The 12,509-nt window shown below is 39.5% G+C and overlaps 1 protein-coding gene across 7 annotated transcripts in view; it reads right to left on the bottom strand.

The window, feature by feature from the left end:
- LOC135488774 (caskin-2-like) overlaps positions 1–12,509 on the bottom strand; it is a 172,037-nt gene that overhangs the window by 126,600 nt on the left and 32,928 nt on the right. Inside the window, exon 1 of one of the 7 annotated variants that reach the window (XM_064773629.1) lies at positions 11,014–11,175. The exons of the other annotated variants lie outside the window; for them this stretch is intronic. Within the exon in view, the coding sequence (XP_064629699.1) occupies positions 11,014–11,042 (29 nt within the window). The 5' untranslated portion in view covers positions 11,043–11,175. Of the gene's footprint in view, positions 1–11,013; positions 11,176–12,509 lie in introns of those variants that run through there. 7 annotated transcript variants of the gene reach the window in all.

The following is a 12,509-nucleotide window of genomic DNA, read 5'->3' on the forward strand; positions in this document are numbered from 1 at the left end:
AAAACTCACCCTGAGGAAATCAGGGGTTAATGTTTGCTTCTCCAGCTCTGCACACAAACCCCTGAGACATTCGCCCTCATTTGGTGAAGTACAGACTCACATCACCTTTAAGTCAACACTGAGATTAAACTATCAATGTATATGATGTTACTGTGGCCGACGCAGATAAACCGATCAACATCAAGAAAAAATAGGCTGTTCGCCCGCTATCCAAACAATCAAATTGGTGTGGCCTAAGTACAAAACACTTGTCCAAAGTTAACACTCAGGTATATTGTGATGTAAGCCCCTATCAGCATCCACCTGGTCAAATTTGTGCAATGTATTGTCATGCGACATAGACCTTAAGAGTTAAACAAATCTAAATTCCTCTCCGAAATTCTGTGAAGGTCTTTGTTTTATAGTCATATGGGTCTTAGTTTTTTCTAGTTGGGTCTTAGTTTTATAGTCCTATGGGTCCTCGTTTACTAGTTGGGTCTTAGTTTTTATAGTCCTATGGGTCTTTGTTTTATAGTTGGGTCTTAGTTTTATAGAGTCTTAGGTCTTAGATTTATAGACACCCACTTTCTTTCAGGGCAACCAGGGAAAACTATTTCTGTTGGGAGGCATTTAGGTAAAATTTAGTGCATTGAAGAGGAAGGTCAGGATCTTGCCTTTTCAGCAAGAACAAATTTCAAAAGCTGTCCTGCTTTTTCATCCCTGTTTTATGATCAACACCTACGTCAGACTGAAACCTTAGAACATCAACCCCTTCCTCCGCTAAAACAACTCTATTGGAAATGTTAAACCAGCCTCAAAGTACCAAAGTGCGTTACCTCAGTATGTTACTCTCAAAAACCAATAACCCACTATGTCAGAGTCACAGAAAGAACTGCTTTGCTTAAACAAATATCACACAACACGAGAAAGTTTCCTATCTTGCCGAACGTGAAAGGTTAATCCTGATATCGGGTAACTCATGGATGGGTTGTGCGTGGGAAGAACTTTCACCTACGCTACAGTCAAATGAGCACATGTATTTTTCTCGATGAAGTACCTGACTTATAAAAGGGTCAGATATATCCCTGGTCCCACACACTTTGAGGACCACTTTGAAATAAGAAGAATTTAATTATCAATTCTAGGCAAAAGTGAGTGAAAGTGACTTGATCAAGCCTTTTAATCTGAACTGTGTGGGCACTGTAACTTTTCGGAAGGAAGTGTTTACTCATGACTGGTTTCCTAAAGAGGAACGCTGTTAGGATTTACTGGTGGCTCAGGAAAATAGAAATGCAGTTATACACAATACCGTAGTGCAGTTATCAAGCAGGCAAATTTGCTAAACTTCGTATTTATAGTGTTTGTATGTTCGTCTACATTATGTCAATGTTGAAATTTATATTCAGTACTCTACGCAATTGGAAATTTTTAAATTCAATAACAAAATTTCAAATTGTCAGAGAACTGTAAAGGCACTACTGGTATACCAAGTGGTTCATTCTGATACCTGTCAGACTTCACGTTCAGTTTTGTTTGAATATTTTGAAGCCAGGAAAATGCACTAAAGACTTGATTGATATCAGAATTCTGATTGTTTGTTTAGAAATATATCTCGGGAAAGCACTTCCTGAACCTTTCTTATCAGGCTTCCTAAGTAAGCATCTATTCTCCGATTCTGTTTAGAGAAACTCATGAGTAGCATACCGTTACAAAGCCAAGAAGCTAAGTGATGGCTTGACCTCAAGCAGGATTTCCCCTTTAAAAACTGAATGAGCGATATCAACTACCCCTATAGAGAGACATGAATGCCCTTACAACCGATTCTCACTACATCAGCTACATGGAATTACATAGCAAACCTTCAAACACAATTTAGGGGCATCAGCAGGCACATTTGAGCAGGCTCTTGCTTTCCCAAGTCAGGGTGAACTGGTAGATTGACTGGACTGTGATTTGATCGCTTTCCAAACACGTTTCGATAATTTCAACTTGAGCCATATCCACAAGAAGCTATCTGGATATTTCAAAGACATCAGCACACAATCCAAGTATAGATATAAGATGATCGACTTCATGACGGCAACACTGTCATGACCGATACGTCAAAAGCACTTCAAATCATGCATCCCCGATGATGATACGTTGACACCAAAGTCCAGAGCCAGGTTTACGAAGTGAATATTATCCTTCCTTCATCTACAACAAGTTGTGATGCTCTGCATAGATGGACTGATATGTCAACAACTTCATCCAAGTTAATCTAATCTAATCTAATATAGGTACAATTGACAAACAGCCCTGACATCAGCACAAAGACAGAAAAAACAAGTTGTCTTTCTGTAATAGGAAGATAGTAACAATGGGAACAAGCCAGTGCTAATCCATTACAAAATGATGTTGCTCAATACACTTCTTATTGTATGATACAGAAAGAACTGTGCAATATTACACATTGCACCAACAGCAAAATACCACTTATGATAAAGGAAGTTGCAAATCAAAGGTCTGCCCATTTTTTTAATGAAACTCCTTATTATACTCTTCCAGGGTTGTACAATATCTACAGAATAAAGGGAAACAAAACCAACATATCTGACTATTATTCAAATTGCTAAGAAGTATGGAATAATGGATATGTTGCAATATGCAGAGTAAAAGAAATTACCAGGGCTGTAATAAAAATCTTAAAGGACATGGATATCATGCACTAAATGATAGTCTTGATTAAAAAACATATTGTTATGTACTGAAGTCTTTGTTTTTTTCATGCCCTGTCTGTATCAAATGGGGTCATGAAGTAGGCTGTTTATCTTCTTGTAAGCTGGAATACCAGTGATGTCAATAGCATCCTTTACTAACCAAAGTAAGTAGGTCAAATTGACCAATGTCAGACAGCCTTAAAAGGAATGCACAGGCCAAGTAGGTCAAGACTAAGTCGGAGCCAAGTAGGCCAGAAAAAGTCGCTAATAACATGAATGAGGGGTCTCTCCCATCTGACAGCACATCTGCTCCCGCTTGTACAAGGAAAACATTCAATGCAGAATGAAACATAACCCAGGCCCTGAATTGTGCACATCAGTCACTAAAAAAGGTGAAAAATTTGACTCCCTAGCTCCTGCCTCTTGTCCCCCTTTAAACATCACAAGTAAATTTAAATTTCAAAACTGCAGAAGCCCACCATGGTTAACGGAAACGGAACTGAGTAAATGACAACTAATACTTTCGTCATAAGGGTTGGTCATTAATTGGCTACACCAATTTTGCTAGAACTTGAAATCCTAAAGTAATCAGAACTCTTACAAAATAAGATGAAAGGGTGGGAGTATGTTCTCTGGAAAGGAAAGAACTGACTCCCATCCTTGAAATTGGTCTTCACTTTGTTTTGAAAGAGTTCAAATTGCTTTAGGATTTCAAGTTGATAGTCAAAATGGTGGTGCCTATGATCAACCCGTTTAACTGCTGAGTTATTGTGAATGCACACACCTTTCTGGTAGTGAACAAAATAACGAATACAATGTACATGTCAAAAGAAGAACGCACACAGGTGAATGAATTGGGTGTCATAGAATCGGTCCAGTAAAGAGAATAGGTCGAACAGTACAAGTCCACCGAATGAATTTAATAAATTCTTTAATGAAGTCCACACATATCTACAGCACATGTGAGCAGAATATTAAATATCCCACACCCTCATCATCTCCGAAATCAACTGCTACACGTAGAAATTGGAAAGAAAATTTGAAAGCAAACTTTCTAAGTGATAAAGCCACGTGACTGTCACAGTAACACTTTTCCAATATTGCACTCATGAATGAACATTGCATCCAAATATAGCCATCACCCACGGATTATTGATGTCGCCCTCGCCTCCTCAACACATGAAACTAAAATTGGAGAAGTCGATTTTGCCTACGTGTTTGCCTGCGTTGGTGTTTATACCAAAAATAGATAAGCTCGCCTTATACATTTTGGTGTTACTACTGGGTGACACAAAAAATGACTATATACTTTTGATCTTGAAAACTGCCCCAAAGTTTGATTAATATTCATCAAATTTAGCTGAGATAAATACTTCCAAATTTGTCAGATGTCATTACTGGATTCGTAATTGTGCAAAAAGCACTTGCAGTCGAGTAGGTTTAATTGGGTGTCATTGATCAATAAAATCAAACTCTCAGACCACAGAAATAATCCACCCATGAATGTGTTGATGTGCTGAGGGTGATGCAATGTGAAAGTTTGTTGGTTTTTGTCAGATTAGCCACGACCTCTATGGTACACCATCCAGAGACCCTCAAAGCAATAAATAATGCATTGGTCTGAGAGTTAGATTGGTGACGAGTAACACCCATTCAAACCTACTTGGCCTTTTTGGGTGCAAAAGTAGCAAATGATGTATTTAAAATGTCTATTGCACAACACCTAATGCAGGAAATGAGATCCAACAAATTGGAAACATTGCAAAAAGTATTAAACTCAGCTACATTTGGTCCAAATTTAGTGAGTATCAAATTCATATTTCGCCAGTTATTCAGGATCTAACGTATAACATCTTTTTTGAGAAGTATAGTCACGATGCGTTGGCGTAGCTAGTAGTCAATTTTATTCCACAAACTTTGTTTTCTCGTGGGTATAAACTAGGATGGAATTGTAGATTTTTGCAGATGTTGTTGAATTTTCAAAGTAAAAGTCTCGAGTAATTGATATGGAGCTTCCACATACAGATGAATACCATTATCAATCATACTCAATACTCAACTCCATTATCATACTCAACACTCAGCTACCTGATCATACTTGCTGATCACACTCACTCACATCCCTGATCATGCTCAATACTTAGCTCACAGATCATTCATACTCCATACTTTGATCCATGCTCATATCTAAAACTGAGCTCCCTGATCATGCACTCAATACTCAGCTCTCTGATCATACTCCATACCAGTACTCCACTCCCTGCTCATAATACTGAGCACCCTGCTCATACTCACAATTCAACTGTATCAGCATAAAATAACCACTGCCTCTACTCAACTCTCAGAAAAGTTGGCAGGAAAAGTATACTATCCACAAAAAGTACTGAGAAACCATTACCATGGAAACTACAAAAGCAATTACTGGAATTCACTTTACGCACACAACCTTTTACCTAGCTCCAAGATAATCAGAAGCCTAAGAAGCACTTTGTAAAAGCCCAGACTGAAAGCGTCTTTATCTTTATACTGATCAACTCCCCGTGGCTATCAATCTAGACCGATTGGCAAAGATGATCAGAAAAACGGGAAAATATCATGTGATTTAATAGCATGATTTGCTTTCTGTTTGAAGTCAATAATGATCCACTCTAATGAACCAAAGGCAGGAAATTTAAAAGTAATGCTACATCCGAACAATATTCCATGTACTCTCGACAATGTTTTTATGTCCCAGGTAGATTTATACTTCGCGTCTGATAAATGTTAAAGGAGGCATTACTGCTGGGCTAAAACACTGATGTATACATTAGACTTCCTGGACACGCTGGACAGGGGGCTACAGATAAACAACCAAAAGTCCCCAAAAACAGTTGGTAGAATGTTTGTGTACAATTTCTGACAGACTTCACGGGGAGCACCTGCGTTATGGTTGCACTTTCTCATGTATACAATTCTAATTCGTTTTGTATATTTCATGTTGACGATAAAATAACTTTTTTGTCATTTTTTTGCCAAACAATTCGACTTGTCAGAAGAGGGGACTCACAAACCATAGAGGATATCAGTCAAAATCTGTGCCACTCAGTTTATCTGAGACCAGCCGTTTGGACGATCGCCTCAGTTGAGGCAGGTTTCAGCAGCACAGCCCAACACATGTGGCAGCCAGTTATTTCTAGTTACTTTGCCCAGACGCGAATGAGAGCAACTGTGGTCGCCCATGATCAAAGCAAAATTTGGACATAGACATACATATAGTTCATGTACTTTAAGACCATAATGCGGTGTTTCAGGCATCAATCGGGGTAAAGCTTTATGTGAGTGACAGTTAGTGCGGGTCAGTGACCAATTTAACCACTCAGATGACTCTTGATTCTGATAGGATGTCTCATTTAAGTGGCATCGTCTTGCATAGAAACGGGTGCCTTGTGTTTGGCAGTGGTGAGGGGGAGACAAAGCGACAGATGACCAGCCCCGGGAATTCGCAAAACATCTTGGGCACCCTGTAAAATACATCAGCACCGACAGCCAAATCATTGGTCAATTTTGAGGTTTTCTATGCAGTTGCGAGATGGGGAGGTGCTCCAAAAGGTCTGATTGTCCATTACAGTTGGACAGTTGCCCGGCAAAAACTCAAGAATTTCTACTTCTCCACTTGGCAACTACTTTAGGGAAGTAACTTGTCCATTTGATAATTTGGTTGTCCAGGGCTGACCATCCTGAACCTCATGGTCTTACATTTCCTTTAAAAACGTAGCCAGAGTATGGGGCAAGCAGACAAGTGGGAAAATTGAACCTTGCAAACACCTTTTTTTAGAGGAAGACATTACTTTATGGGCAAAATGAGAAATTTATTCTCAAGTGTGATCTAACATATAAATAAAATATGAGTGCTAATAACATCAAGTCAATTTCGCGACATTTCCATCCCTCGGGCTTCTGAAACATTTGTTCACCAGTCTCAAGATGATGATGGTTGTTGGTGTATGCAGACTCTTCCTTTAATGGCTACAATGATCTACTTTAAGCCGATTCAATTTGACACTGGATCCCATGTGCCCTCCGTGGTGAATTATAACCAGCAACTGATACAGGCAAAAGTACTGTACATGATATTGTACATTTTTTTTCTAAAAGAGGATTATGTCTGCTGTTATTTGCAGGTTATACCAAAAATATGTAAGGCAAACGTGCTTTTTTTTTGGGGGGGGGGTTATACTGAGGTACATGTAGCACTTTCTGTGTAGCATGTCTGTGGAGGGGGGCCTAAGTGTGACACGTACTGGTAAAACCAGTCGCATCTTACCAGGAAATGTTCTAAAAAGAAGTCTTCTTTATATAATATGCACTGGAAAATGTATCATGCTAACAAACAGCCTCTCATGGTTGTCAAGTAACTGATTTCCAAGATATCTGGAAAAGTCCATCATGACTCGGTTATGAAATGGAGATTTCCGAAATCACAAAAATACAACTTTCATTGCTGGTGAAGTGCGACTAGTTTGCTGTAATAGGAGAAATAGATGGTAAATACTGACTGAGCAGATTATTTTTGAGAATCGTATCCCAACTGGTTGTAACTGATTTATTCATGAATGCATCCAAAACAGACTCTTTTCTGCAGAATATTAAGTGGAGAATATCAGTTCAGCAAACTGAGGAATCCCACAATGCTGTAGAATTCCACATCTATGATGCTCTCGGATGTGGAATTCTACAACTCTTGCATGTGAAAACGGACATCCCTCTGTCATCCGTTTTAAATTCCTTTTTTATTTCTTTTCAATATCATCAATGCATATAAAAACAGTTTATGAAAGACAAAGTCTTCATAATAATCGATCAATTAACCAACCTTTTTGATTTATGTCAGACATCATAGAAATTTTGATTCAAATCGGGGAAAACACGAGCGAAAAAGAATTTCCGCAAGCAGATGTCGTCTTAAGAGGTGTGGCCCTCTATCGGTACCAAGTAGAACTAACCGGCAAAACAAACATGGCGGCGGCGATGCGTGTTGTAGATTTCAGCAACAGAAATGATGTGACATTCTGCAACGATTGTATAATTCTGTATCGTATCAATGCGGAATTTTACATCTCAAAGGTATAGAGTTGTGGAATTCCACAGTTTGCCGAACTGATATTTCATTTTGAATAATGTGTCATCACTTTATTTCTCCTACCACATGGATTCCATGCGTGCCAACTAAAAATTCATTACCGGCAATAGCACTAGGTGAGAACAACGGCCTGGCCATTTCAGTTGAAGCCGTTACTTTTCATCATGGATGCCTCATCTCACTCAAGAAATCCAAACCGATCTTGAGCTTTTTTCCAAGTTATCAAAGCACTTTAATTACATCAACATCTTTCAAAAGATCTCAATTTCCGATGAAGAAGTTCCAGTTGCAGAACTTTAAGCCGTGCATCTGAACTGCATCAAAGTTGCATGAATAATATTCTCAAAGGTCAAATTGCATCCTTCGCTCCCCACACAAACACTATCTGGATGACAGAATTGCAATCGGCACGCCATGAAGCATGCCGAAAATATTTTATCTGGAGAGAGATTTCTCAACATTTCTCAGTTGTGCACTATGGGGAGTATGACACAGGTTTCTGTCACAAATTCAATTCATGAATCTGAGTCTGACTGATGCACCAAACGAACTTTGAAACAATAGCGCTGTCCTCAGTGAAAAAGGGTTTAGTCAGGATCACCAACAGTGAAATCAATTTTCAAGAAAACTGTAAACCACCCAATTTTCACAAGCGCTTAATTTTCACAGATTTGGCACATAAACAAGATTTGCCAGAGAAAAAACTTTTGATCAAAAAAAACCCAAAAGGGTGAAAGAAATCCGCTATCCGCCAACATAAAATTGTGAGAACAAAAATATTTATCTGAAACTTTAATGAATCACAAAAATGAAGAGAGGTTTACTGTCCCAATATTTCATGAGCTATACATGCCGTCAAGTTCTTTCCTAGTGAACATCGCAAATGTTTGGTATCTGGAAGGCATCAACCAGTTGCTATAAGGCTGTGCAATGATAGGGGCCATACAGGAGAAGAGTCAGCAGATTGTGTTTGTGGAAGCAGGCGAGCTATGAAACGAAATATGATTATTGGCAATCGCGTAAACCTGCTGAACTGCTCATACTACTCATACCTAAGGGAGAAGTACATCTGAAGCAACAAAGTTTCATCTTGAACGCGACATGAATGTTTAGCTCTCGCCATAAAAAACCGCCATACATCAACTTGTTAATGAGATTGTCAATACTGTCATTCACATAAATTTGCAATAATCTGCCCCTCTTATCTGCATTATTAGCAGATTAAGGATCTGTGTGGGCTATGTTTTTTGTAACGGTGTATGGAGATGTAAGGGGCATGTATATGTTCACGTAGACATCATTCCAGTAGATTCCTTTAAAGCATATTTCCTACGAGAAGTACAATGCCCTTCCCTCACCTCAGTAGATATCAAAGCATCATCAAGTCATACGCAAGTTACTGAATGGAACTATTGCAGACCCTATTGTCCACATGTTCAGCAGGCCAACTCTAGCTAACTGATCTGCACCAGACTTATGTATAGGAAACGAAACGGTTAATTTTCACCGCCCGAGAAAATGTAATGAAACGGCCAGGGGCCATTGTGCTCACCGTATACATCATTTAGTAGGCAGGATCATGCTTAGTTTAGAAGTGAATATGGTGAACACAATCAGGCATGAAGACTTTTTTAGATGTGTATTGATGTCAAGTAATAAGACAGGGCAGTATATATAAGTTTATGATCCAACAAATAATTGTCTATGACATCAATAAGATCAATATCGTGTGATTGCTAAGAGTCCCTGCAATAAAAAATTCATCGAAAAAAAGTCATTAATAAGCGAGATATTGCACGTCCTACTTTTTCAGTTTTGACCCCCTAGTGGCCAAATCAAGAATCAGATCAGGCCAAAATTCGGTGTCAGAGATTATCTGATGTAGGGGGTTATATGCACCAACTTTCAAGTTCATAGCTTTACTGGTTAAGAAACGTGCCATAGTTTACACTCTAACAGCCAATTTACGCCATATGACTTCTGTGACCTTGAAAAGTAGGTCAAATTGAAAACCCGTATAACATGTGATGTATTCTTCCTAACAGTACCTACCATAAGAATTTTATTGAAAACAAGTCACTTATAAGCGAGATATCGCACTTCTTAGATTTCCACTTTTGGCCCCCTGGTGGCAAAGTTAGGAATCAGATCGACCAAAATTCAGCACCAGAGGCAATGTGATATAGGGGGTTATATGTACCAAGTTTCAAGTTCATAGCTTTAGTTTTTAAGAAACGTGCCATAGTTTACACTCTAATGGCCAATTTACGCCATATGACCTCTGCGACCTTGAAAACAAGGTCAAATTAAAAACCTGTATAATATAAAATGTATATTTGCTATGAGTACCTACAACAAAAGTTTTATCGAAAACAAGTCACTAATAAGCGAGATATCACACTTTTTAGATATCGACATTTGGCCCCCTGGTGGCCAAACAGAGAATCAGATCGGACCGAAAATCAGTGTCAAGGGTCAGCTGACCTAGGGCATTCTGTGTACAAAGTTTCAAGTTCATAGCCCTAGCAGTTAAGAAACGTGCCACTGTTAGGATACGACGACGACGACGACGGACACAGCGCTATCATATAGACTCCCCTTACGGTGAGCCAAAAAACTAGGCTGAATCATTGGTGTGCGAAATCCCCTTTAAGTTCAACAAATGGTAGAATTTTTCGCTAATAAAACCATTAAATTGAACATTTTACACCCACTAATGTTCCTGTTTATACCCAATCACACAAACAGTAGACTCCCTTGGCAGTCGATTGATTCATCCCATTGGATCTCCCATTGGATCTCCTTATGGACTGCCACAAATAGTGGGAATTTGTATGGCTGGACGATTAGCCAATGGGCACTGCTGTAACGAAACTGTAAGGGCATTTTCAGTCACTGAATCAGAATGCTCGACATATACTGCTTTGGCATACATAATAGCGTAGCTGATACTTATACACTTCATTTGTGCTAATTAACGAAAATTAATCACAAAATGTTATTCCGACTACAGCGCCCCTTCCTGCCAGTTGATAAACTATCACACCGCATTCATCTGCCAATTCGTTGTGGTCGTTGGTACAGAACCCCAAGAAAGCTCACCACTTGTCACAGCGGTTAGGGTAACTGCGTCCGGAGTGTAACAAAAAGAGGTTCAAACGATTTATGAAGCTGGATTTAAGGTCAAAATGGAAAATTATAGAGATTTATACTTACGGGTGTTGACCAGAATCGGGTTGCTCCATAATCAGAAGACAGGTTATTCCACAGGAAATATCAAGATCCAAATATATTGCTCAGTAATATCCAAGATGAAAATTCCATGGCTGCATTTCGCGTGTATACCTATAGGAGAATCCGGCATGTCTGCAAACTTGAACTCATCCCGACAAATAACCAAGCTAGAGATTAACCTTTCTGAATCTTTCAATTCCAAGATCTTTTTCCAACTTGGAAGTCAGAACTTTTGCCAAGATCTCTCAATTTCGAACCTACAAGACTACAAGATACCCAGTAGGAAACCACCTTGCCATACTCTTCAATGGCGTGGTATCGCAGATGTTCTGTTTGATGCATTAATGATTTAAGCTTTAGCGGCACAGGCTAGCTTCAGTTAGTGAAGGAATGGCATATCAAATGCCTGAAGGAAAACACCAACTGCTCACTGCCAATACTCAACATACTTCAGTGCACAGCCATTCCGCAATGCCAGAGTAGGGTCAGCCTTTGCATACTTCCCAATCCAAAACTTGACTCTGTATTAGGAGGATGGAAGTGGCTATGGGCAACTCTTCAATACTGGAGCACCACTTTGAGCTCTTGAATTCTCTTTCATCTTCTAAACATTGCCCTTGGAGAAAAGTAAAGCATGTTCGAGCAGAGTCTAGTCCAAGCACTGCCTCCGGCTCCGGGTGGAAATAATAGATGGGGCCAACTGGTTACGGTACATGTACCTTCATTAAAAGGATCAATGCCGGATACCAGCCTCGATGATTGAGGAAGCGGGCAAACAGTAATATTTCACACCATTCTGTCACATTTGACAACCAAAAATGCACTCACACTGTAGACAAGGTTGGGATTTTATACAGTTGCATCAAATTCACACTTGTATCTATCTCAGACATGCACTACTTTCCTCAATCAGCTTGGCAGTTCATGTAGAACTGCTGATAATGGCCCGGTGATTTCTCTGATGAAGAGTGTGAGCATTGGAATCCATGTTGGCAGTTCCAGCGTGTTCACTTGAAGCAAATGGTGGGAAATGTTAGGGATTTGGGAATTGGCCCGGCAATCCACCCAGGCAATGGTGATCCACGAGTCACAATCCAGTGAATCCAGGAGTCCAGTGATCCAGCTTTTTTGAAAACCCGTTTTCATAAATCATATGGCACTTTCCAATGATCAGGCTCTGTACAAGCAACTGGGGCTATAAAGGTCAAGTGGCTGCTGTTTATTCAGCGCTCACCTGAGCTGCCCCTGTGAAGGACAATGCATAACCTGCAAACCAGCAAAAGGGTTTCAAACCTATCAGGGTTTTAAACCTATGACTGTCGGTTGAGGGCAGATCCGACACATAGCCAGTACAATAAAAGTACCAACAGTGGGTCAATGGAAAAAGTTGCTAAAAGTATCATTGAAATCAGCACTCTTGCTCTTGATAACACCTTCACGGTGACCAGCATTCAAAAATCTACACCAAACACAAAAGT

This window comes from Lineus longissimus, chromosome 1 (genome assembly GCF_910592395.1).
Source record: "Lineus longissimus chromosome 1, tnLinLong1.2, whole genome shotgun sequence".
In the NCBI taxonomy this organism is placed as follows: Eukaryota; Metazoa; Nemertea; class Pilidiophora; order Heteronemertea; family Lineidae; genus Lineus; species Lineus longissimus.